This window comes from Asterias rubens, chromosome 18, assembly GCF_902459465.1.
Source record: "Asterias rubens chromosome 18, eAstRub1.3, whole genome shotgun sequence".
NCBI lineage: Eukaryota > Metazoa > Echinodermata > Asteroidea > Forcipulatida > Asteriidae > Asterias > Asterias rubens.
In genome coordinates this window covers 8,396,279-8,423,760 of record NC_047079.1, presented here as the reverse complement: position 1 = coordinate 8,423,760, position 27,482 = coordinate 8,396,279, and the positions used below count along the sequence as shown (strand labels likewise).

Here is a 27,482-nt window from a genome sequence, read left to right as displayed (position 1 = left end):
CTGTTTTGTAAATAAAATCTGACGTAAAAGATGGAGATATTTTGAGATATTCTTTGAACTGCAGATTGTGCTCTGCATTATGAATTTGCCGTGAGAAACGGGACAAATCTCCACTCGTTTGTTTCATATGGACAGACTTATTCTTCAGATTGGAGACCGGTGTCACGGGGAATTCTGTCCGCCGGAGATTCGGTTTCTCAATCATCATGGGATGTAGGAGGAGGATTCAAAAGAGGGCGCTAGATCAGAAGACATAACATACGCCTTACTCTGTTCTCTCTATTTCAACTTTCCTTATTTTCAACCTCTTCCACTAGCTTGGTCTGCTATCCATGGTAAGTTCAACTTCTGTCGTGTTATTTTCATTGATGGATTTATTAAGATCATATTTTTGTATAAAGATCACTAAGATCATCTCAGATGTATCAAAGGACCTAGAGCTAACAATTATTTTGAGTAACCAATAGTTGTTCCTTTTAATCCTTATATACAACACACAGTTGTATAAAGGGCTCAGATCTTGCACATCGTTCAATTGAAACATAATAAATTACTTCTGTCACATTGCATTCCCTGTTAGAAACAGCATAGAGCTAGGACCCTAGCTCTATGGAAACAGCACTCGTATCCTAAAACACAATAACATGTGTATCACATAGATTCTATGTTTGTTTGTTTGAAGGAGAGATCGAGTTATGTTAATTGGAAACCAAGCTGTTCATGCTTGACAAACACCATCTTTGACCCGTGAAATTTGTCAATAGGTGAGGAAAGACACCTGGAGAATTTATTACCGGTTTCTTGGGGGAAGAAAGTTGTTGGCTAAGTTTCAACTTTCTTTTTTGTAAACAGACGGTTGACCTATTACTTTGTTGTGGACATTCAAGCGATAAATAACAACTTCGCTATTTTAAGGGAAGGTCACGGTGTAGCAGTGTAACGCCACTACAACTTCTTACAGCTATGGCGGGGGAAGAACGGACTCATTTTGGGTATGTTTGTGAACCATTTATCAATAATTTGTTACTAATGAACTTACAACTTACAAGCTGTAATGGACTGTAAACATACCTCCCCTGTTAAGTAATTATGATGCGATAGTGCTTACAAGTGGTAGCCTAATAACATAATAGTCCAGCATGTTTGTCCACACTTCGCAACCACCTGAAGTGCTATAGTGCCCCGGCGTTGAAACATGTTCCAGAAGATTGCGTGCCATCTTGGTCGTCTTTTACTTTCATGGTCAATGTCAAAATGCGTCCTTTCGGCTCGTTGGCGCTCGCTGCATGCAGTTTCACGAAACAAGAATGTTTTTCTTCATACGTTTGAAGTTTGATAATTTCAGACGGTAAATGTTTATGGTGAATGGCCTTATATCATCTTAAACTTCACTTCGCTCCTCAACCGCGACGATGACAAATCCCGTAGGACTACCTTTTTCACGAACATTATAGCTTTAGCTAAGCTGGAGTACGTAATGACTCAGGTACAACATCACACAGATGATTTGATTGAACAAACATTAATTATTCTTGTATAGGAAATAAAGAGGTTTCACGCAACGTTATTGAACACTGTTGTAAAATTAGCTAAGAAGAATTACTTGTGCACAAAATTTAATCAGGGAAAAAATAACATCAAAGGTATATGGAAATTTATAAATTCATTACTCAATAAGCATAAACAAAGTTTGAATCCCACTTATTTTTGTACTGATGACAATAACAAAATTACTGCTAGCAAAGACATTGCTGATGCCTTTAACAAGTACTTTGTTGACATAGGGAGTAACCTTGCCAGCAAGCTACCATTATGTAACACCCCTGTTGAAACATTCCTTGGTGCAAGATGTTCGAATTCACTCTTCTTGACACCCATTACGCAAGGAGAAATTGTAGACACTCTAAACAAGTTTCCGTCTGGAAAGGCATCTGGATTTGATGAATTGAACTCCTGTGTTATTAAGCAGGCTAAGTACTCCCTGGCTAAGCCGCTAACTGACATCTTTAATTAATAAATCTATAACAGCTGGAGTTTTTTTTGACACAGTTTACCATGCTATCTTGATGTGTAAATTAGAACATTATGGTGTCCGAGGAATAGCGCTTGACTTGTTTTAAAGTTACTTATGTAATAGATCCCAATATGTTTTGTACAATTCTGTAAAATCTACTGAACGGCCTATTACTTGCGGTGTACCTCAAGGCTCCACTCTGGGTCCCTTATTATTTATCTTGTACATTAATGACATCTGCAATACATCAGAAAAAAAAACTTTTTGTTTGTTTGCAGATGACACAAGTTTGTTGTATTCAGATAAAAATGTAGACTTAGCTGTGCAGAACCTTAATATTGAGCTCAGGGTAATCACTTCTTGGCTTTTAGCAAATAAATTATGTATAAACGTTCTCAAATCAAATTATAATATATTTTGTGCTATTTTGTCCATATTACTCTGTATTATACACTATTTGCAACATTGAATAAACGTTTATATCTATCTATTTAACGTGGCAGACACTATTTCTGACCACTCGATCTTTACATGGGTATTAACAGATGTTGGATATTAAATTATTCATAACTTTGTTGCAGGCTAAAGCCAACACCATTGAAATTGTGCTGGACTGACTCTAATTTGTCCTTCAAGACAGCCATATAAACAGAATCGAGAAAGTCATTTTGTGTCGAGGATATAGTATCATCCAGAACTAAAACAAATTTAATCCGAAGAAATAACAGATTGAAATTTAAAACGTGCAGATTGATCGGATATATAGTAGCCTTGTCAAACACTTAGCCCATATTTTTGCTTCTCATTTTGATATTTTCTTTAATAGCGGTTTGACCAAAGTTTACTGATTACAGCTCGTACATAGGAAGAAACTATAAATAAATAGTAAACTTGCGGGTACAACCATGTAAACCTCTTTTGTGTGAGTGTTGGCTCTGAAAAGAGCCGGTGTGGTCTCGACCAGCAGTCCAGCATTCTCCTGAAGACGAGTAGAGTATATTGTTCGAAACGTCGAGACCACATCGGCTCTTCTCAGAACCATCATTCACCCTAAGAGATTTACACATGGTTGTACCCGCAAGTTTCTATTTATTTATTCTTTCTTCCTAAGAGATTTACACATGGTTGTACCCGCAAGTTTCTATTTATTTATTCTTTCTTCCTATTTCCCCACACCATGCAATGCTTCAAACAATACTACAGCTCGTAGTTTCTTGCCCCCACCCCGCCCCCCCCCCCCCAACAAGGGCCTATACTGTAGCCTACTTGGTGTTGGATAGATAGTGCGATAGTAGTTCGTTCACAGCTGTTTATCTTGTGTCTATACTAAGTAATAACTTTAGAATAGCAAACACACAAACTGCTTGTGGCTATTTAAAGTAGGGCCATATTATTGTTTTATTGACAACGTACTCCCCTGATGTTTGGGTCAAAATATAAACTTAGAGAAAGAAACTGTAAAATTCAATTTTGAAACGCTGGTGGCAGCAGACACAAGTGTCCTGTTTTGCAGCTGTGAGCGTGCGTCATGCTCAGTATTTACGCATATGTCTGAGCACGAACACTACTGTCGAGAACTGAGAAAATGGACCGTCAAAAAGTCATGAACCGAGCTTAAGGCGTAAATAGTTCAACAACATCAATGCTATAAAAAATAACCAGGTTTGCATTAACGTCTCTGTGTAAACCCAATGGTGTTGTGTACAGCTTTTAATTCTAATAACTGACCATGATATCGTCCATACCTCTTCGGCCAAGCGTTTTGTCAATAAATCGCCTTGCTGTAGATTTGAAACTCTCATTTCGGAAATAGTAGACGAAAACATTGAGCCAACTGTTGGTGAGCATGCACAATCGAGCTAGGAATTCTGTGTACATAGTGTCAGAGTTACCCGTGGCAAGTTTGTTGAGTTTCCGGATTGCAGAGGGCATCCACGCCAGCCCAAAGGCGAGGGTCACTATCAAGAAAGTACCGGCAGCTTTGCGGTTGGATCGCCTGGTATTGGCGTTGATTCGATCAGTCTCAGTCAGGGGCATCGATGTAGTGATTAATGCAATCTGGCGAATCTGTTGACGTGCAATCAGCAATATGTGTGTATACAATAACATCACTGTTACTAAAGGGATAATGATAAATGCAACAGCCATGTACTTGAGAGGGTAATGCCAGAAATCGGTTTTCTTTGTATCAAGGCTACAGTTGTCTTCGTCATCGTCAACTTCCACTTTGAAATTCACACTGAACCCAAAGAACATGGCGATTCCGAACGCAATCAACCAGATGCACACCACTGTTACCCGAGCACGAAACAACGTCACGATATCCGGATAACGTAATGGCCATACCACCATGATGTATCTCTCGACCGTTACCATGAGGAGAGACAGTAGTCCACTGTAATAAATGACGTATTTACCTATACCGTAGATACCGCAGACGGCTTGGCCATACGGCCACCAATCCATAGCAGTGGATGCGATCATTGGCACGGCGATGAAGATACCTGCAGTTAAGTCAGATACTGCTAAAGATGCCATAAATAACTTGGTGATGTCACTGATGCCTTGGACATGACGGAGGACAATGATGCAGAATGAGTTTCCTCCTATGATAAGGAGGGTTGTGATGGTTAAGAGGATCGATCTTAAGATGTTAAACCAAACTGGGGATGCCTCCTCGTCTCCCATCGCTGTAATCAAACACATTGACATCAAATTAATATTCTCATTCAGTCCAGATTATCGTCATTGGTTCGAATCCCACCAAAGTAATATGCTTCACCTTTTTCACTTGACTCACACAAAGCAAGACTCCTGGGGCGACAGGTCTTCTTCTTCAGCTACGTCACGCATCTGGAACTCTCTGCCGCGTAATACTAAGATGGTTGTTACTGCGCATTACACACCCAGCGAGGTGGATAATTTGTGCGCATTTTAATTTGTTTTTGAACCGACCAACATTCTTTAAAATGGTTGTTTTGTTTACAATGAAAATTTTGTTTGGCAGATTCTGCATAATGGCCTATTATGATCAGTTGACGATTTTATTATAATGTTCATATAAAACCATCAGGCTGCAGTGTGTGTACACCATTGGGTAGATTGAAAATATTAATATTCACAGATTTGGACAAGACTTTAAAATTTGTGAAAATATTGTCATGGTAGAAAACCTTCGTTGAAATAGTTGAAATAGTGGTAGTTTGTAGGAAATTAAAACACCATATGTTATTTTACTGCGCGCGTCCGGCCAATACCCGATGTTCGAAAACAGTGAAACATTTAATTTTTTATTTTCACTGTTTTCTCATGACTCGGATGACCTATTGAGCTTTCACATTTTTTTATTTCATGTCAGGTTAAACATGTTCTTTAAACTGACACCTTGATAAGTTTTAAAACGTGCCCCACTTCTAGGACAAAAATAAAACACAATGTCACTGTGGTATCAATTTGATGTGCCCTCTGGGTTCGTTTCCTGTTTCATTTTTGTTATTGCGGCCATTTCGCCAAATCCCACGTACCGATCTTGATCGTACTGATTGATTCCTAGACCCATAGTTTGTGATTGGCCATGGAATTTGAAAAACTGTCCCAGAGACAACAAAATAACCATTATATAAATAGTGGTTCTGTCGAGATGTTTCGTCAATTAAATGTTTGGTTACAGGAGGTTATGTAAGCCACTTCATGGTCACGTGCATTGATTCGCGATGTCGTGAATAAAAATAAGAACACATCCCTGTAGTTGTACACGGGTTTGTAATCAATATTTCGTTGCATTTGATTTTTTAGGGACACTTCGCCCAACGGACTTTAAAGGGTAGGTTAGGCTTATGATTAGCATTTGTAAATTAATGGCAACCAAAACTGCTGGTTAGAAGCCTACAGTTAGCTTCCGACAGTATAAAGCATGTCTTAAGCATTTCACTCAAAGTAATGGACAAATATATCAGTTTTTATGCCCCAAATTTTTGAGAAGCTGCGGTAATACTTCACAGACTTTGTAATCAAATTATTCATAACAAAGAATATATTTGTATACACTATACATGTACTAGTCATAACTTAGGACTAGTCCTAGGAGTTATTAAATATTTAAGGCTACAGTCCTAAGTTAAGACGAGTTAGCTCGTCCTAAGTCCATATAAGTGTGGTCTTAACTCTTTGTGAAATCCATCCATGGGCTGGACAGCCAGTGGCCACGTTGAAATCCAACGAAGGGTTAAAGGCTCTTATCTGATGTTTCGGACTTATTGAAATGGACTTTGCCTATTATTCTTTACCAACAATTATCTTCAGTTTGTGACATGAAGGGTTACCCTTATGTATGCCACTAATCTTAGTTGTTTTCTCCGCCATGTTTCGGTCTAAAATTGCTCAAAGGCAACGCACATTGGATAATTACTCAAAGTGACAACTTACAATAGTAATGGGCCATAGTATGACATTAGAAACGACTCCCTCTGAAGTAGCGTGGTTTTATAACTATTTTGAATATGGAAAGACTTCAGGACTAAACCAATTCTTCACAGGTCTGTTTTATGGTTGCCAATATTAGGACACATTGGTGATCTGCACACTGTTACATGTAGATTTGGATGTTGGACAGCAGACACTTTGTATGAAATAATGAGTCAGATATAATGGTTTGTTTGAAACAATGGTTCACAATTTTCGTCGCACACAATCTTCCATGTAGGACATATCGGTGCATGATGCATGTTCGTTTGGAAACTACTTGGGGATTGAGTAGTTTTATTCAAGTAAAAAAATTTACCCCAATATACTTCACTCGTTCCATTTCATTGTCGTTAATGTACGGATGTCCATGAAACCAAGTTATGCCGCAAAAAAACCAATCCCCTCCAGAAACTTTTGAAACGCAGAGAGAGAAAGAGGGGGTGAGCAATTCGAACAATTCAGGGTTTTTCGTACCCCTTTCCTATAACTAAGTGGATCCTCTTGTAAGTGGCCATTAATTAACTGTGTCGAGACTTTATTGAAATAGGTCGCTATACAATGCTATACAATGAAGAAATAATTGTGTTTCTTGAATACAGTTTTTATTTAGTTACGAAAAGCCCGGAGGTTACGGGTAACATGGAGGTCACACCACTTAGTGGTTTTATCTAAAAGAGTTGACCCACAAATTGAATGGTTAACTACTTAGCTAGCTCTAAGAAATTAAGGTCACAGCTTATAAAACTAAATTTAAAAAGAATTAGGGGGCGAGGTGTTTGACTGGAAAGGGGGCTACGTTAAAACTAGTCAATTATCATATAACTAACTTATAAAGGGCATTTCTGATTAGAGACATTTTCCTTGCTACAATTTGTTTCTGTTTTATTTCAGTTTACGAGCTGCAACTGTTGTTTGTTTACACAATGTGTCATCCTTTTCCTTTGGGTTTTATTTAGGCTCAGAACAAACAAAAACGCGACGCCCTTTCACGTGTTGCTTTTACTGTAAACATCCACAGTTTATGGTAAAAATGATCGGACAGTTTATAAAACCAGATGTATACTTTAAAGGATCCTTTAAAGTAAAACCAGATGTATACTTTAAAGGATCCTTTAAAGTATACATCAGATGTATACTTTAAAGGATCCTTTAAAGTAAAACCAGATGTATACTTTAAAGGATCCTTTAAAGTAAAACCAGAGGTATACTTTAAAGGATCCTTTAAAGTATACATCTGGTTTTAGAAACTGTCCGATCATTTTTACCATAAACTGTGGATGTTTACAGTAAAAGCAACACGTGAAAAAGCGTCGCGGTTTTTTTTTTTTTTTTTTTTTTTGAGAGAGAGAGAGAGACAGATATCGCCGACAATCCAGAGCGAATAATGTCCTCGCAGAGCGAGCAAATATATAAATAAACAAAAGGCGAAAACTTACTTGACTTTGGGAGAGGAGGGAAGCACCAGACTAAGATACTATTTTTTTTTTTAACAGCATGAGAAATAATAAATGTGCTTGTCGAGAGGTTTACTGTAAACGGTTGTCCCATAATTGCCAGATTCAGTTGACACCTGCACTTGTTTTTATCACGACTTTCACTTTCCTCCTGGGCTTAGGCTCTGAAGCCAAATAACCTTAGCAAATTTTGCAAAATGGTAAACAAATCTTTCTGCAAATTGACAGTCTATCGACCATAAAAGAACAATTAACACACTTTCACTTCGGGAACCTGAGGTGCATGCCGTCACCACGAGAGGGCGAGCTCGAGTGTGATCGTTCGATTAGCTCTTGTCAGGGGCTCACCCAAGTGAGCACCGCGGGTTCGACCCAGGGAAGCTAATCGAACGCACCCATAAATGGGAACGATACACAGACAGGTGGGCTGGAACATAGAGTATGGCTGGAATAAGACCGCAAAATTATTCCCGACTTGATTTTGAGACTAGTGGACAGTGGAACACACCAGCTTTTTGTTTCTGTGAAGAGACGATGGGTGTGCCTTGGCACTTGTTCGAGGAAATGACTGACACACCAACTAATCTTGTTTTGTACGTTACATAATAAATGAAACCGGTGGCCTAAAATAGTACAGACCTTTATCATGGTGCAGCCATCTTGAATTTTTCCCATTGATATAAATGTTATCAAACCGAGGCTGTAAGAGCAAAACACTCTCTCAATGTAAAAAAGGTGAAAGTTCACTCTTTTTTTCAAGTGGTGTTACTTTCGCTCTTTTGAGAGTGAAAGTCAATCTGTGTCACTTTTATTTAGTGAAACTGGTGGAACGAACTTCACTTTGAACCGAGTTGAAAGTATCCGCCTTTCACTCTTAAAAGAGTTGTCCGCCATTAGGCTCTGTGAAAGAATGATTTGGCGGACATTGTTAAGCGATTGTTATCATGATTCATTACTGTTATTCGATTCGAAGACTATAGACAAAGATGGAGGCCGCATGATAAATGCAGATATATTATGAAACGGACCTGTGTTTCTGTTTTCAAAACGATCCTATTCCACTTTGCTAGACTTTTTCCCTGAGCTTTAATAAACTTCTTGGACTACCTCGAAGAATAGCTGGTTTATATTTTAGCCAACCTATTGTGTTTGCCCAAACCGCCTGAAGAGTGTGGAATTTGAAAGTCCCATTTCAATGATTCCTTACGGACAATATTATTGACTGACAGTTCCTTTGGGAACTAAGCATCTTTTTGTGAAAGATACTTGACCTACCAGCGGTAAAGTAGTGTTTTGTATTTAATGGAAGTACTTTCTTTGTCCGATAGATTAAAGTGCCGCCATTCTTAAGATGATGCTCTTAGTCCCGATATTGCTATTAGTTCTGCCCAGTAACCCATCCTTAGGATGAATAGTCGTGTCCCTTTTGTTGATTCAAAGGGAAGTGAAACTAAGTAAAAGGCAGAAGAAGAATGAGAAAACACGGCTTCTTTGGTTCATGCTTCGAGGCTTTGAGGTTTTAGCCTCATGAGACTGTACAATCGGAAAGCTCCGATAATTGTGAACTAGCCGACGCGGTGTGGTCTCTATTTGCCCGTTACAAACCTTACATTTCCACCATGGAAATACAGTGTTCAAATACAAAATAAGGAAAATGTTGTAAACCATTTGCCTTTTTGATTATTATTTAAACCTCTTGGGCAATATTTGGTTCTCCCCAGTGACCATCCTGTCGTTGCGCACCGGATCAACTTTTGCATTTTCCAAACTTTTGCATGTCCCAATGGGTTATTTTGTTTTATACAGAATAAATAAAAGCGTAAAAGGGGTTTGCAAATAGGAAAAGTCAAACGGAAACTATGCTTTGAATTTATATTGGGCAGAAGTTCCCATTTCCCCTTTTCTAGTGAACCCATTTGAACACTACATCTTTCCCTAGTTTCGGTCCTAACCCTAACCCATTTGAACACTACATTTTTCCCTATATAGTTTCGGTGCTGTCACAAGCAATAAGTAAAAGGCTTTCGGATACAAATTACACATCCCGAGGTCATACCACCAAAAATAAATGAGCATGGCTTTTTTGAGTGGTGGGGTTGTCGTTTTTTTATGTAATGCTCTTTTGCAAACAAATTTATCCCAGAACAGATACAATAAGTCACATGTCAAAGTTTCAAGTGGATAGACTCTTTACTTTGGGACCAACCGTATTCTCAAGCCGTAAATGAAATAAATGTCGATCTATATATTCACGAACGGACACCTGCCGTACGAAGTCTGAGGAGAAACGTTTCTTTTAAAGACTAAAATGTATTTTTATTATTACTGGTTTATTGTAAAAACATCTGCTTGTCGCAGTCCAGAGACTGAATTAAAATACAGATTTACATTATTATATAAAAAAAATTAAAAAGCAGAGAGAAAATTCATACACAAGAAAAATTTAAAAATTAAGAGCAAAGTCAAAAGAGACGTTATGAGAACTAAAATTAGATAAAACAAAAACAATAAATATTTAACAAGCACACTTAACTAACAAACCCAACAGCAGCCCGACAAACATACCCCCCCCCCGCCAACAGACACCACAACAAACACCCCAACAAACAAACAAACAAACGAACAAACAACCAATTAAACACCCCAACAAACAAACAAACAAATGAACGAACGAACGAACGAACGAACGAACGAACGAACGAACAAACAAACAAACAAACAAACATACACACAAACAAACAAACAAACAAACAAACAAACACTCCACCAGACAAACAAACACTCCACCAGACAAACAAACACTCCACCAGACAAACAAACACATTAAAAACACACAAACAACAAACCAAACACGCACGCGCAAAAAGGTAAAAAAGACAAAACAAACACACAAACAAGAAAATAAAAACTGGGAATAAAATCGATGGTAAAAATTTGAGGCCTGCCAAAATGTGTAACATGTTCAAAATACTGGTGAGGTAGGGAATGGGGCTAGACCTGTATCGGTTGGTTCTGCACCTAATACTAGACAAAGATTCGGAATTCCTAAGGTTATTATTCCTTGCAGGAGGCAGCCACTCTCTATGCTTGCTTGAGGACAGTAGCGAATTACCAAAGTTCAATGAGAGCTGTTCAAGTCTTTCAGTGAGGGGCCATAAGCACCACACAAATATCACCATAAGGTTTAAATTTACAAAAATTCCAAGTAAGTATGATACAGAATGCCTTTCGTTGCATTTTCTCGAGGCACTCTCTTTGGACTTTGGTAAGACCACAAAACCAAGCAGGTGAGGCGTATTCAAGAGTTGGTCGAACATATTGCAAATACACTGTTCTCAAGTCATTAACAGGAATGTTACATCGTTTAAGTTGACGTAAGAAGTACAGTTTTTTGTTGAAGGCTTTACACATGTAATCAACCTGAGTATCCCATTTAAGGTTTTCTGGTATATGAATGCCAAGAAGCTTAACACAGTTCGTTTGATTGCTGACATTATTACCAATTTGAAAAATCGGCTTAACAGGTTGGTGTCTTTGGAAGCAAGAAATCATGACTTGACATTTTTTGGGGTTGAGTCGCATGTGATTTTTTAATGACCAGGAATGCAAACAATCAAGCGGCTGTTGCATTAAACTTGTTTGGTCATTATTACGATATGTTTGAACCAACGACATATCATCTACGTATTTGTAGTGAGAAACCTCAGGAGTGCCTCAGGATGTTTACTCCAGACCATCAAAGTAGTAGCATTCGGAGAGAAATTACATTATTGTGGAGTATTAACCTTACCTTAGGCTATAAGAAAAACAAAACCAATATATGTACGTAAGGCAGTGGTTAAGACATTACAATGGAAATAATATATTCATTTTGGTTTTTACCCATAATTAAGGCACTGGTCTAGAATTGCAAAGGTCGTGGGCTCGAGTCCCACCCGAGTAATATGCCTGTGATTTTTGTCTACCGAACTCGGAGTACTGAGTATATAGTGCTAACATACATCGGTGTACATGTATACAATGGGTCAAAAACTAAATGAATATTCTTTATCCATGATGCAAATTTAATACGTATTAAATGAAAATATAGTTACCTTTAGTTTTTGGTGTTAGGCTTACTCGAGAACAGGTTCTTCAATAAAACCTTTACAGACAGAGTCAACATCCGATGATTCTTCAACTACTCGTTACTGTTTGCCCAACTCGTCAACCCAAGTGTGTTATAAAATGAAAATTATGAGCATCTGTTATCACTTTATAGCGACACAGTCAGTGTGTTCCCGCAGCTGAAGCAGCTTAATCACGTGACCAGAATCTTAAATCATCGTAAATGGTTTTTAAATCCCTTCTGGAATTGGTTGTAGAATTGAATACCAACTAACGCGCACCAAATGAATGCTTTGAAAACGTATTACTTACCCAATCTAAAATGGTGAGTGACACATCTGCGCATGGTGACGTTAGATAAGATGTAGATGGACTTCGCGTCGGAGCAGAATAAATTTAAAAGACACAATTCTGCTCTGACCTGGCTGTATTTCCTTGTAAGTTTTTATTGCTCTGAGCTTATTATTGAGTTTATCTAAGTCTTATAAGTATTAGTCATGTCTGCCCTGAACCGACTGGATCTTTCTCGGTCTGATAAATTCGATTTTAACACTGTCTCAATTAGTTATAAATCTCCAATTCTTCATTTTCTCATCACCAATGAAGATGATAGATGTTTAGCCTTCTTTAAGATTAAATTGCTTCGATTGAGTGTTGTAGTTTACGGCTGTAATTTGGCAACAATGTCTAGGAGAGTTAATGAACTTCATAATGGGTAAAAAACCAAAATTAATATTCTTTATCCCGATGCAAATTTAACATCTAAATTGCAAGGGTCGTGGGTTCGAATCCCACCCGAGTAACATGGCTGTGATATTTTTTCACAGGACTCGGGAAAGTACTGAGTATACAGTGCTAACACTCATCGGTGTATGGGTAAAAAACAAAATTAATATTCTCTATCCCCGATGCAAATTTAACATCTATTAGAAGTGTAATAAAGACAGATATCAGGTCTTATGTTTCAATCTGAGTGTCTGTCATAAATTCACTTCACATTACCTTTTATTTTTATCCAATATTATCTAGAGGCAACACGACCAGGGCATCTGGAGAAGAAGGGTTTTCAAGAAGATTGTTTTGTGATTTATTAGTCACGTTTGATTCTTCGCTTTCAGTTTATGTATTGTTTTCGTCGACATATCATTTTTATTTCTGATTAAAATGTCAAAGTCATGGTTATCAATTGAGGAGATTACTTATCGTGCATCGTAGGCAGAAATTAATTAAATTAGCAACCGAGTCCCTGACGTTCGTTACTTTCAAATCCAAACACATCGCCGATTGAAACATGTTTCATATTCTGCATGATGTACTCGAGGAGACTAGGGTGGGATTTGGTTCAGCGACCTCCGGATTAACGGGCCGGTGGTCTACCAACTGAGCTTTCTAGATGATGTTGCCGGTCTCTCTATTTTGTCATTAACATTATTTTATGATTGAGCGCTACCCTTAAGCCATGTCGTTGCCGTGACGCCAGGACTCAAACTCATGTTTATTATACTACGTTCTGGCTGCCACACCAACAACAAAGATATCGACAAATTAATACTTCGAGGTAACGAAATGATTTTATTGTAATATGTACCTTTAATTGTTTGTACATGCCCCTTTTGGGGTTCCGTACCTTCGGTACAAAAGTTAAACAGTGGTTAAAAGGGGAACTCTTTAAACTTAAGACCTGCATCGTTAAACTTTTCAAATATGTAAACAACTGAAACTTAAAATGTTGTGTTTTTGAACACTTTGTGTTAGCTCAGTGATGAATTATTGAACATCACGTATATTTTGTTTAATGAACACACTTTATGTTTGTGTTTTGTGTTTACCTCATCAGACGCTGCGCCTCTTGGTGTGTACTGCTGTTGATTTTAGCGTGTGCTCACCATGCATCATCCATCTCACAGCTGTCTGACACCCACGGTATAATCCAGTCTACTAATTACCCATTACCCTATCCGGACAATCTCAATGTACGATGGGAGATCAATGTCAAGGCAGGACACCGTGTTAAGCTCTATTTTATTGAGTTCGATCTGGAACCTGGAACCAAGGGATGCAATGCCGACTATGTCTTAGTACGGTTTGATTATTGTTGCCAGACTTTAATGTACTGTGGCTGGATGCTAAAGCCCTTTTCACACGTCAGCAATTTAGCAAGGGTCCCTTGCTAAGTTGTAGCATGGTTGTATTGTTTTACAAAATGTACCTCGTGTGAAAGGACAACAAATGTTGTACTGTTCAAGGTCTCTTGTAAAATCATGTCAAACAACTGCTACTTACAACCATGCTGAAGTTAAGCCAGGGACCCCTGTTAACTTGCTGTCGTGTGAATAACACTTGATAATGTAGATGGTGATGATGTTTCGGTATGTGATATCTCCTGATGATGACCTAGAGCAAGCTAGTCGAAACGTTGAGACCAATTAAGAACTCACTATGCGGTAGTGAAGTTTATATTATCGAGAAGGCCCTTCGATCTATCAGAGCAAAAAGTAGGACAGTCCTGGCCTATTGTTCACCTTCTGCCCAGAAAACATGACAGTGCGTACCTACTGCATGTACAGTGCCTCAAACATGATAACATAGTACGATAGTTGGTTTTCACATTCCATTATCTGAAACTGGAATCGGATTATGTTTCTTTTTCTCTAAGGTTTTGTCAGGTAACAATACTTTGGGGAAGTTCTGCGGCCGTGAGACTCCTGACGTCAGCCTGACGTCACTCTCCAACAATATGGTGGTTGTGTTTCACTCGGATTACTCTACTCCTAAGAGACACACCGGCTTTGATGCACATTACGTTGCAGAAGGTGAACTAAAATTATCTAGAAACTCAAAAGGATTTGTAACTATCTGTTTTACAAGTTTAAAGTACGAAACAGTTTATACTCATTTCTCAAAATTAAAGCGCTGTTCACTTTCATACATTATTTGACTTTTAGATTTGTGGTCTTAATGCGCTTCCCGTCCAGGTAATTCCCAAAAGGAGATATACAATCAAAACTGACAATAGCCAATCTCTCTCATAAAAACATCGGTTTAACGTCTATAATTATGAATTGCACAAATCAAGACATTATGATCCTGTATAACTAGAACTAGACGACAATACTTAATTATTCTAGTCAATGTGGAATCAGCGGTTAACTTTGTAGGATATTCGATTCACAACCCTGTGATTGCAAGTCCTGCAGTCTAACCACACTCGACCACGGTGACCTTTATATCATCTGTATTTGGTTGCTTTTAGATATCAATGAATGCAAGGACGGGACAGATGAATGTCAACATTTCTGCCATAACGGCATTGGCAGTTTCTACTGTTCATGTCAGTTTGGGTACACATTGTCTCAAGATCAGAAAACATGCACAGGTAGGCAGCATATTATGAGAAGCTAAACCATTGACTTCTACCACAGTGACAGTAAGAAATGCAGAGGCAACAATTATGACAGCATTCCAACAAAACTAGATTAACAAAACGAAACCCCTGCAAAACAGTTACAGCTAGCATAATTAGACAAAGCAGCAGCCCCTTCAAAAAGGAAAAACAATTATTGTAAAAACCAATGCTTCTTCGACAACACAGTCCTGCAAAGCTTTTTGTAGGAAACTTTGTTAAAGAAAAGACCACTTGATATTTTGATGTATTTAACCACCCCGTACTTGGTACAGAGTCATGGTTTAGAAGTTTCCTACCGATGTTATTTAAATGGTGTTTGAAGCTTCGCATGCTGTGAAGAATAACAAGTACTAAATAGTCAACTTGCGGGTACCATGTATATAGTATCTCTTTTGTGTGAGTGTTGCCTCTGGAAAGAGCCGGTGTGGTCTCGACGTTTCGAGTAGTACACTTTGCTTGCCTTCATTGTTATTTGGTTGTCAGTGTTGTCTTAGGCTTATGTTTGAACTACTCGTTTTTAATTTGTACTTTTGTTTTTTGCAATAGTTCATTGTTCGGGAAACGTGATCGAGTCTCCATCGGGTGTGATTACGTCACCTGGATATCCCTACGCGTATCCTCGTCAGTCTGAATGTGATTGGCTGATTCGAGCTGAGGCCGGTTACGTCATAAGTTTGACCTTTGAAGATTTTGACGTGGAGAGCCACTCGGATACTAAATGTCCGTACGATGCGCTGAGGGTGAGTCACACTTTTTTTTTAAATGTAATTAAGGGCACTGGACACCTTTGGTAAGTGTCAAAGTGTCTTTTCACCGAGTTATCTCAACAATGTGCATACAATAACAAACCTGTGAAAAATTTAACTCAATAATCGTCAAAGTTGCGAGATAATAATGGGAAGAAAAAAAACATGTCACACGAAGTTGTGTCCACTTGGTTCTTTCTGTACCACCAGGTACTTTTAACTTCATTGATTTTGTATCCTTGTTTAGATCAAGCAAGACAAGCGAACCCTTGGTCCTTTCTGTGGCAACATGACGTCCGATTGGCCTCAAGAGATCCAAGCTGATGAACTGATCAAGATTTTCTTCGTATCTGACGAGAGTGGATTGAACCGTGGTTTCAGAGCTAGGTTTAGATCTTCGGGTAAGTTACGTTTCCTTCTATTTACAACTTAATGGACAAAGAGTATCACTTAAAGGCACAGGACACTGTTTGTAATAACTCATATCACTTAAAGGCACAGGACACCGTTTGTAATAACTCATATCACTTAAAGGCACAGGACACTGTTTGTAATAACTCATATCACTTAAAGGCACAGGACACTGTTTGTAATAACTCATATCACTTAAAGGCACAGGACACTGTTTGTAATAACTCATATCACTTAAAGGCACAGGACACTGTTTGTAATAACTCATATCACTTAAAGGCACAGGACACTGTTTGTAATAACTCATATCACTTAAAGGCACAGGACACTGTTTGTAATAACTCATATCACTTAAAGGCACAGGACACTGTTTGTAATAACTCATATCACTTAAAGGCACAGGACACTGTTTGTAATAACTCATATCACTTAAAGGCACAGGACACTGTTTGTAATAACTCATATCACTTAAAGGCACAGGACACTGTTTGTAATAACTCATATCACTTAAAGGCACAGGACACTGTAATAACTCATACTAATTGTTGACACAAAAACTTACTTGGTAACGAGCAATGGAGAGCTGTTGATAGTATAAAACATTGTGAGAAACAGCTCCCTCTGAAGTAAACGTATAGTTTTGAGAAAGTGATAATTTCTGGCTCAAATATTAAAACAGCGTTTTATAGTGCATCTGAAAGCACACAAGCTTGTGCAAAAAAGGTGTTGAGTCAAACTTATTACAGATTAAATTGTTATTTATGCATAATTTGAGATACACACAGTGGGAATACTGGTCTTTGACACGATTACCATAGGTGTCTAGTGCCTTTAACAAAAGAACTTGATGACGGCATATGACGTCTCATATTGTAGAACAGCTTCTGGCTGGTCGTTCAAGTTTAAAGTTGAACTTCTACTTTGAATTGTTATTATTGTTACAACACTGGTTTCTTCTTGCACAGGTAAACCATGTGAGGAGATTGAAGGCCCCACCAATGGCGTCATGTCTCTGCTTAACAACACAGTAGGCAACCAAGCATTATTTAGCTGTGACGAAGGATATCGACTAGTTGGTCAAGCTTCAAGAACTTGCCTTACATCGGGAAAATGGTCAGGAAATGGAACAACGTGTGAAGGTATGTCTTATTTTAATCATTCTATACAATATGGATACTTGTGTGTGTCACTCGACAATGTTGATGTGTTGTCAATCATTTTTGATTTAAAAGGAAACGTTTGGTAATTGCCAAAGACCACCAGTGTTCTCTCTTGGTGTTTCCCAAATTATGCACAAAAGAAAAAAAAAACGAAAATTAGGGCTCTATCGTCGAAATAATTATAAAAAAAACTAACCTTGCTGCACGTGCTTTCAGATGACTGAGAAAAGCCTGAAGTCTTTCTCATAATCAGAGGTGGTCGTTTCTCACAATTATTTATACTGTCAACAGCTCCTCGTTTCTCGTTACAAAATAAGTTTGTATGCTAATTTACACGTTGAGGTAATCACCCAAAGTTTCCAGTGCCTTCATCAGCTTCTCTCAAACTTATAGACAAAAAGCCGCAGACTGAGAGTTTTATATTAATGCTGTAAATTAGTGCGTCAAAGTTGCAATCTTATCGCTTTTGATTTACTGTCAATTTCCTGATTAAATTGCGGAACCGATTTCGATTGTGATTTATTTTTAAATTGGAAACTCCATGTCGTAACACTGGTCTCGGTTTACCCCACCTTTTTCTTCGAATAAACAGGCCTGAACCCAATTTAGTTCATAGTGATACGATTAAATGCGTATTATAACCATGCAGATTTATTACAATTACTATACGATTCCGTTCTTAAGTCATAAATCTTGGTCAACTTCAGTTTGACTCGCCATGTACAGCTAAACTGTTGTTCTTTTTGGTGGAAAGCTTGCAAAATGAGCACACTTATTAAAATAGACATAAATCCTCTGAGGAATGATCAATGTCTTTCATTCTTTTTTATCTAATAAGCAGAAAGATTTCGTAGTGAACATAATCATGCTTTACTTAGAGTGTCATTTGTTTGTTCTGACAAACAAAAAATCACCAATCCCGAGCAACTTCTTTTTGACTCACTCTGTATAAAAATAATGTGTTGAATTGAGTTAATACTTTTTACTGTCGTCTTAAGTGGTCGGGTGCCCTCGTCTGCAACCCAGAGTCAACCGCGGGAGGATAACAATGAGTCAAGATCCACCAATTTATGACTCCTCGGCAAGCTATTCTTGTGACTCCTTTTATGAACTGAACAGCCTCGAGGTCGTCAGAGTTTGCCAAAGTGACGGGACGTGGTCCGGAGAGGAACCAAAATGTATCCCAAGTAGGTAGTTTGACTCTATATCAAAATGACTACATTTTAACAGCTCGAGAGGAGAGCCTAGCCTCTAGACAGGAATTGAGTTTCTTGTAGGCAATCCTTCGAGCTCCAGCTGTTTCTTTTTCTTTCCTATGTGTTTGAATTGCTCATTGCTGTATCTTTCCTGATAAATGAAATAAATATCAATAATTTTCCAAATCAATAATATCTCAAATTGACATAATACTTTGTTATAGTATGTGGGAAAAGCAGCATTACACCTCATGACTCCCGTCCTAAATCACGCATCATTGGCGGTACAGAGGCACGAGAGGGCTCTTGGCCATGGGTTGTGAAGATAGAAGCTAGATCCAAAACCTTTAGAGTGAATAATCTGTGTGGTGGATCTCTGATTAGTGAGAACTGGGTACTGACTGCTGCTCATTGCGTCACGGCAAGAAAGATCAAACTAAAAGGACTTTATGGACAGAAGTTACCAGCGGACTCGATAACTATCTCACTTGGGATTCATGCGTTTAATGGAAACAACATTGAGGTGAGTTAAAGTTGTATAGACCTTTATCACGCTGCTACCATCTTGGTCATGTTCCCTGATCCAACAAAAGTAATGTGTGCTAATTGTTGTTGTATAAAAAGGAACCAGACTAATTCTCCTTCCGGCCTCAGTTTGGTTACACTGATTTGAATGGGAGAAAATCAAGATGGCCGCACCATGATAAAGATTTATTGTCACATTGTTTTCACAAACCGATACCAGTGCATAGACCTTCTCGCAAATGCCCATTGCATAAGCTATAACTGTTGCATGAGGTGCATGCTGGTCTAGCTATGGATCAACTTTGATCGCAAGCTAGACCAGCATGCACCGCAATCAGCGCCTAACGTTAACGTGCGCGTACCTAGTATTTGCGATAAGGTCTATAATCTTGAAATGGGTTTCTAGAAATAGATTAACACAATCAAAACCAAACAACAATTCGTTTCGAAAAGGTCTTCCTACCTATAGACAATGAACACCACACGAACGACAGTTTTATCATTTTAATTTATCTTGATTTTGGAAAAATAATAATGTGAAAGGCCTGACGAAACTTTGCTCCAACTAACAGAGAGGAGTTATCGAAGTCTTCAGAGCGCCCTCTTACGACACAGCTCTGTATGACGGTGACGTTGCCTTATTGCTTCTGGACAGCCCAGTTGTCTTGACCAGACAAATCCGACCACTTTGTATCCCGGATGATGAAACATTCAGTGATGATGAATATTCAGAGTTTGTTACCCTTGAAGACACCGAAGCTATTGCAGTTGGATGGGGTAAGTTTTGGACCTTACCTTAATTCGGTACAATCATTTCCCATTGTGAATTAAGGGAATAAGTGAGTGGATGACGAGTTCTTAAACGGCCGTTTCAAACCGGCGACTTCTGCTGCTTTTCAATGCAAATGCGCAGGATACCAATAAGCGATTATGGTTTAAATAATTGCGATCTCTACCAAGATGTTTATCACATGGGTCATAATAACTACAACGGGGTTAATTTTGTAAACATCATTGGTATATAAACGCTATAAAATAACCTTACCCAATGTTTAGTCGTTTCGACGGTTAAACAAGACTGTGATGATTCGTTTTTGTTGCCACTTAACTAGGTACAACTAGCAGGACATCAAGATCAGAGACGTTGCAACAAGTTTATCTTCCTCTTGTTAATCTTGAGACGTGTAACGACGCCATGCATAGTCCGGTGACAGTGGACATGTTGTGCGCGGGACTTGCAGATGGTAAGTTAAACGGGCTCTGATAAACGTCTTTCATTTATCACTGCAAAAGCATATTATGTCAAGTCTTTTGACCATTTTTGACGAACAAAGTATTTTCCACAACTGTTGGTCGAGGATACGAAAACCGGCGCTAAGGCTACATGAACAGCACACACCTTGGTAAACGAAAACGCATTTGTGAGATAAAAGAGAAATACTTTGCTTATGTGGTATGTAGCACAGTAACTTGGTGCTCAATGTTAAGAGTGTCCGTATTGCACCAAAGTCCGCAGTGAATGGAGCAAGAAATCGGGCTCATGTCTAAAAGATCGACCTTGAGTGAGGCTATTGAACATTAATATTGACGTATTTATAACCCTTTCTCAGGAGGTCGTGATACGTGTTACGGAGACAGTGGAGGTCCTTTAATGTTGAAGGCTTCCAACGAGAGATACTATGCCTACGGTATAACATCATGGGGAGAAGGTAATTGTGCACAGCAAGGTAAATACGGGGTCTATAGCAGAGTGGGCAACTTTGCTGACTGGATTCGGGAGGTCACTCAAATTTAATCGGACGTCCACTCATGGAAACACGTTCTTAAATCTGGACACTATTGGGAACAACTCGAAATAATTGTTAGCATAAAACCTTACTTGGTAATTAGCAATGGAGAGCTGTTGATAAAATAAAACATTGTAAACAACTGCTCCCTCTGAAGTAAAGAGGTAATAATATCTCACTCTAATATATTCAGCTGATTGCACACAAATTAAATGTGCAACAAGAATGCTTGCCAAATTTCTTAGTTCCAATTTGTTATTTTATCCATGTAATGCTGAGATACACCACATGAGAATTGTTGACTTTGTCAAAAAATGATTAACAAAGGTGTTCAGTGCCTTAATCTTCATTTCGGCTTTGTTTTGAGGCTCTTAATTAAGAGGATCCGTTTATATGCACGGAACAAATCATCAACATAACACTAAGAGCCAAATCATTGGTTTATAATGATAATTCATGTTCATTTATTGTAAGACAAAGTAAACATTATGTAAGCTTTATGTAACGGCACTTTTATAGTAACCAAAACAGTGTACGAAATAGTGAACGACCAATTATGTGTTAAACTCACAATTTCTTTCCGTTTACAATGTGATGTACTTTAGAATGTGTTATAGTACTTATATTACATCTCGCATCATCATACTACTTACTTAGAATGTGTTATAGTACTTCTATTACATCTCGCATCATCATACTACTTACTTAGAATGTGTTATAGTACTTCTATTACATCTCGCATCATCATACTACTTACTTAGAATGTGTTATAGTACTTCTATTACATCTCGCATCATCATACTACTTACTTTAGAATGTGTTATAGTACTTATATTACATCTTGCATCATCATACTACTTATATTTCATGGTAGCTTTGAGGTTATCTTTTTGTAACCAATAGTAAAAGCAACGGATTCAATATTAAAGGGAAGACGTTAAAACAAACTACTTTGCTGGTCGGATGTTTTAATAAATTACTCGTATAAATATGTATGATTAATGAACGTCCACAGACAGAAATTTCAACAGATATTAATAGCAAATTACAAAGAAAGAAAGGCACATACTAAAAAATAGCAACAAATAAAGCAGACAAGCAGACAACCACAAACGAACAAAAAGCACCAGACAAGAAAGTAGAGAAGAAAGAAAGGATTTTTAAAGATTGTAATCGACACAACATCCTTTCTTTAACGCTCAACAACGATCTGTGATTGGATCCAATTCACAAAGTTCTCCATGCGCACATACACACCAAACTTGCCTTCATTTGCGCATCCGTCTCCCCACGATACCATTCCATATGAAAAGTAGCGATTGGTAGTAGCATCTCGAAGCATTAATGGGCCCCCACTATCTCCCTTACAAGCGTCACGCCCACCTAATAATAAAACAACAAAAAGTGCAAAATTACCAACTAGTTTTATACAAAGATAAACATTGCAATGGTTGATACAGCGGGTGATGTGCTAACACACATTGGTGTTTAGGGTAAATTAAATATTAATTAATTTTATTATCCCCGATGCAAAATTTAACAACTCTGAAAAGAAAATTCCTAAAGCTTCACATAGCCTACCTTCTCTGGGTCCTGCGCAAACCATGTTACGAGTCACAGTTTGAGGTAGTTTCGCGTTACATAATACCCGCGGTACATCAACACCGACGTGTACCTCTCGCAACACATTAGAGGTCGGTCTGTTCAGATCCAGCCGTCCCCAGCCAATCACAACCGCCGTTGTATCCTCGTCGGCTACGTTAGGGATGTAAACGCGTTCGTCGTCATCCACCTTAAAGTGTGTGCTTTGTGGTGGGAGACAGATTGGTCGTATGACGTCATTGAATTGGATGGATTCATTGAGATGAATTAATGCTATATCGGACTCGTAGGTTGAACGATCAAAGTTTGGATGCTTGATGATTTCACGAACAGATCTCTGTAATGACAAACATAGATAAACAATTCAAGATCTCTGTAAAGACAAACATATATAAACAATTCAAGATCTCTGTAATGACAAACATAGATAAACAATTCAAGATCTCTGTAATGACAAACATAGATAAACAATTCAAGATCTCTGTAATGACAAACATAGATAAACAATTCAAGATCTCTGTAATGACAAACATAGATAAACAATTCAAGAGGGAGCTTCTGATCAAGTTTTCACAATTTTTTTTTTTTAAATGGAGGTTCCAAAATGGCGAACGTTCAATCACTTTGTTAATTACAACTGCAACTTACAACAATAGTGTTTTCAGTGGGCATTGTTCTCTTGTGAAGTCCCAGTGCTATGTCCACGGTATCTATGGGTATTTCATGGCCGTAGAATCTTGGTCTTTCTTCGTAGCTCCCTGTGACACAGTGAGCAGCAGTCATAATCCATTCCTCATTCAGAACAGAGCCACCACAGATGGAGTTATCAAAGATGTCATACCGAGGGGCGTTGATCATAAGGAGTACTTGCCATGGCCATGAGCCTGGTGTAGCCTCACGACCACCGGTAATACGTCCACCGTTAGGATGGTTCCGTGGAGGAATAGAACTCTCACCACATACTGTATACAGAAAAGGTTACCAGAATCAGTCACTTCACCACGATGCTTCGTCCTTCGGATGGGGCGTAAAGCCGTTGGTCCCGTGTGTTAGGTAACGCACGTAAAATAATTGCCACGGTGATCATGGTTTGATTGGAAGCAAATTGCACCACAACACTGTGGTGCTAAAAATGATTAGGTCTCATAATTCAAACGTAGTTCAACATCTTGCATGAAATACTGTATGTTAAACCGTTGTCATCGTCCCGGTATGTTTTAAGTGTAGTTCCCTTTCTTGCTCTATTAGCTTCACTTGTGATAGATACCGGCACATGTTAAGTGTTCTCATCGTCCCGGCATGTTTTAAGTGTAGTTCTCTTTCTACTCTATTAGCTTCACTTAAGATAGATACCGGCACATGTTAAGTTTTCTTCTTCTTCTTATCATCATTTATGTGAAGAATTTTAAAATGAAGACACAAAGCACAGCATATTATGTTGCACAAACACTAGTAACAAAGTACAAACAAACAAAACCGGATTTGACATTCTTTTGATAAAGTGACATCCGTTTTCTTTACCAGTAATACACAAATCAACTTACTTGGTTCACACACTGGCGGCTCCGGCGTCCATGTTCCGTGTATACCACATTGACTCGAACTCGGTCCGTCTATTTCATAATAATCGTTACACACAAAACCAATGGAGTTGGAGTAGCTGAAATTCCTACCGGAGTAGTACAAGATCTCACCGTTACTGATGGGCTGTGGGACGTCACAAGTTACCACTGGATAAAAATGAACAACGGAAAGAAATAAAAATGGGTCGATCTTCGGGTGATGTATCGAACAATGAACGCAATAGTATTTACATACAAAATAGCATCATATGACAACGTCTTCAACTTTTACATTTAAAATCTTAAAATACGGTGATGTATTTGATGCAGAGTGGAAGCTATTTCAGGTACACAGTGAATGATGCATAATCTGCAAGGTCGGGTTAGTTACACATTTCACTACTAACGGTTAATCAGTTTTCAGACAAAAATTAAACTTTTACTAAAAATCGCACAATTCTCATAGTTGTCTGATTGAAACCCACGCACTCGTGTGTTTGTGTGTTGCTTATATCTCCAATGATCAAGATCGTTTAACACGTTTAAACGTATCGGGAACCAAAGCCCGTTACTTACTATTACAGACAGGTTGGACACCAGACCATGAACCATCTGATTTACATGACCTTGACCTGGATCCTTGAATATAATAACCATCCATACAGCTGAATGTTACAGTGTATCGAATGGTAAAGTTACTTCCTGATATCCAGCCATATGTAGGAGGGTGTAGTGGTGAACAAGATCGCCCTGCAGCAACAATAAACAAGAGGCACAATGGTTAAGTTGAAGGGGTTCGTTGAAAGTAAGATTGTTTGGGTCAAAACCTTACCAAACATAAGTTTTAAAAACTGTATAGTCAGCATTGACTCATATCCCGGGTCAGCATTGATCATATTGACCCATACTCCGAGTCAGCATTGACCGTTGATCCGGGTTAGCATTGACCATATTATTGACCTATATTCCGGATCAGCAATGACCCATAATCCGGGTCAACATTGAACCATATTCCGAGTCAACATTGACCCTTGATCCGGGTCACCATTGACCCAGCAATGGTGTGGATAGATAGAACAAAAGATCAAACCAACAGATATGATGATGAGATATACTGACCTGTGACGTAATACCGGGCACGGAATCCCATTCGCTGTTCCGAGTCATCAGAATGAAACGTCACATTGGCTACGTTCCCAATTGTAGTGATACTTAACGGTAGATCAGTTGGCAACTCGCCGCAGAGTGGCCCTCTAACCTCATTGTCATAAACAATCTTAAACAAATAATAACAGAATTATCAATTATTATTGACAAGATTCTTCCATTTGCTAATGTTTAGATAAGGCGTCCTTCGTTTGTGTTTCGGCCAACTTTATTAGTTTGTGTTTTTATTTGTTGACACGAACCTTGACATAGTCGTAAGGACAGAGTACAGTTGGATGTGATTCTATCTGGAATGTATAAAACACAATGTTGATGGAGTATCCGATGTCGACATTTATCAGCCAGTTACAATCAGCATTCGGCGGATAATCGTCAGGATAGTCAGGAGTCTGGAACTCATCTTCATCTGAGGTATAAACAATATCCCTGCAAGAAACTGAATTACACAAAGAATAAGAAGTAAATACTCGCACAAAACATACTAGAATAGTTGCGGTAACTCTTTTTTGTCTTTAAGTTTAGAAACTACCTGACAGGGGATGACACGTTGTTTCGAAAGAATGGAACCATTATTTCGAAAGAACCGAATAAGTTGTTAGTTGACCATGTTGTTAATCTGTTATATAATTAAACCGCTCCCTAGTATAGGGTATCCGAACTAGGCCTGACAAAATAGAACGCTACGAAATATTGCCGCATTTTATTAGGAATTCGCGACACCGTACTTTTTCCTCTTGAAAGAAGTACCCGGCCCCAAAACTTTATAATCCTTAAAGTTCATACATCGGGATGTAATAATGACAACAGTTAGTAGTGAAATTCCAGTAACAGCTACCAAGCGCATTTAGTGATTGCATTCAGAGATATGCCTTTCCTCTTTTGTGTGACCATGCTGGGAATGTCACCTGTAAACGGTAACAATGGACTCCTAAACCCGGCATTGTAAAAATGCATAACTATAGTCGTCCAAAGGCTGAATGGGAACTGAACTGGCCGTACACCACTCCTAGACCAGCAACCTTTCAGCTAGAGGACACCATAGTATTTGAGGTAATATCTCGTAGGCATTAAACATCAATAGTTGAAATATATATATTGTGAAAAATCAATTATGTGGATGGAAGACAACGGACTAGCGCCATACCAACACGAGGCTAATTTCCCCACCTAGACGCAGAAATGGGTAAGTGTAACTAAATTTATTATAATCACATACAACTATTGTGGGTCTTGCATTCATGATCTGAAAGGAATAATTACAGATGTTTTAGATTACCTTTGCAGTGGTGATTATCTGGCTGTAGCTGGTAATACAGTCGACATGAACAGTAATATCCAGATTCGAAGTTATGACACACTTGCTCACACCCGCCATTGTTTACCAAACACTCATTGACATCTGAAGAAGCCATACCGAGGAAAGATGTCGCAAAAAAATATATATGTATATTAAATATCATAAACTCATTGACCCAAACTGTATTAATACTTCACTGTATAAAACAAAACACAACAAAATTAAATCCTAACAATGAGACAAAAAAAATCGATTCACTTAATTAAAAATTAACTTCACTCATTTGTAATGTAAAGCGCATTTAGACGAGTCTTTAAGTATTCTTTAATAATTATTAGTAGTCATCAATGCGATGTGTAAGGAAAGCACTAGGTTGTAGTTCCTAATTGATTAAGTTGTTTCGGCTGTTTTGTTGACGTACCTGTAGCTTGGTAATGTGCAACGAATCCAAGAAAAGGTTCACCATTTGAGAAGTCTGAATGAAACTCGACCACCATGTTGCTGTTTGGTGACGTCATGTGCCTGTCTTGTGGGGTTCTTTTCTCCAACACCAGGTCGTTTCCACAGAAGGTTGCCGCCTCCTG

The 27,482-nt window shown here is 38.4% G+C and overlaps 3 protein-coding genes across 3 annotated transcripts; 1 reads left to right on the top strand and 2 right to left on the bottom strand.

Moving 5' to 3' along the window:
- The first annotated feature begins 250 nt into the window (after nucleotides 1–250).
- On the top strand, nucleotides 251–22,220 carry LOC117302271 (mannan-binding lectin serine protease 1-like). The gene is made up of 13 exons (XM_033786134.1): nucleotides 251–335; nucleotides 853–992; nucleotides 13,877–14,117; nucleotides 14,696–14,852; nucleotides 15,293–15,415; nucleotides 15,992–16,185; nucleotides 16,439–16,592; nucleotides 17,568–17,741; nucleotides 18,761–18,949; nucleotides 19,183–19,481; nucleotides 20,056–20,260; nucleotides 20,596–20,727; nucleotides 21,094–22,220. Exons 2-13 carry the CDS (start codon nucleotides 964–966, stop codon nucleotides 21,276–21,278), a joined length of 2,082 nt encoding a protein of 693 aa, XP_033642025.1. The 5' UTR covers nucleotides 251–335; nucleotides 853–963; the 3' UTR covers nucleotides 21,279–22,220.
- Nucleotides 3,656–12,114, bottom strand: LOC117302273 (kappa-type opioid receptor-like). Its single transcript, XM_033786136.1, has 2 exons — nucleotides 12,027–12,114; nucleotides 3,656–4,704 (listed from the first exon to the last, which is right to left on the bottom strand). The coding sequence occupies exon 2, from the start codon at nucleotides 4,700–4,702 to the stop codon at nucleotides 3,731–3,733; it is 972 nt and encodes a 323-aa protein (XP_033642027.1). The 5' UTR covers nucleotides 4,703–4,704; nucleotides 12,027–12,114; the 3' UTR covers nucleotides 3,656–3,730.
- A 10-nt stretch (nucleotides 22,221–22,230) lies between the features above and the next one.
- Nucleotides 22,231–27,482, bottom strand: LOC117302272 (mannan-binding lectin serine protease 1-like). Its single transcript, XM_033786135.1, has 9 exons — nucleotides 27,320–27,482; nucleotides 26,878–27,000; nucleotides 25,844–26,037; nucleotides 25,554–25,710; nucleotides 25,011–25,184; nucleotides 24,417–24,602; nucleotides 23,521–23,834; nucleotides 22,852–23,209; nucleotides 22,231–22,653 (listed from the first exon to the last, which is right to left on the bottom strand). The coding sequence occupies exons 1-9, from the start codon at nucleotides 27,414–27,416 to the stop codon at nucleotides 22,463–22,465; spliced, it is 1,794 nt and encodes a 597-aa protein (XP_033642026.1). The 5' UTR covers nucleotides 27,417–27,482; the 3' UTR covers nucleotides 22,231–22,462.

Bases quoted from the DNA above. Each gene is read 5' to 3' on its own strand.
- LOC117302271 (XM_033786134.1), top strand. From the start codon at position 964: ATGGCGGGGGAAGAACGGACTCATTTTGG. The intron at 14,853-15,292 runs GTGAACTAAAAT...GGTTGCTTTTAG, and splicing joins TGCACATTACGTTGCAGAAG to ATATCAATGAATGCAAGGAC. The intron at 17,742-18,760 runs GTATGTCTTATT...TGTCGTCTTAAG, and splicing joins AAATGGAACAACGTGTGAAG to TGGTCGGGTGCCCTCGTCTG.
- LOC117302273 (XM_033786136.1), bottom strand. From the start codon at position 4,702: ATGGGAGACGAGGAGGCATCCCCAGTTTGGTTTAACATCTTAAGATCG.
- LOC117302272 (XM_033786135.1), bottom strand. From the start codon at position 27,416: ATGACGTCACCAAACAGCAACATGGTGGTCGAGTTTCATTCAGACTTC. The intron at 27,001-27,319 runs GTACGTCAACAA...TGGCTTCTTCAG, and splicing joins TGCACATTACCAAGCTACAG to ATGTCAATGAGTGTTTGGTA. The intron at 24,603-25,010 runs GTAAGTAACGGG...ATTTTTATCCAG, and splicing joins TGTCCAACCTGTCTGTAATA to TGGTAACTTGTGACGTCCCA.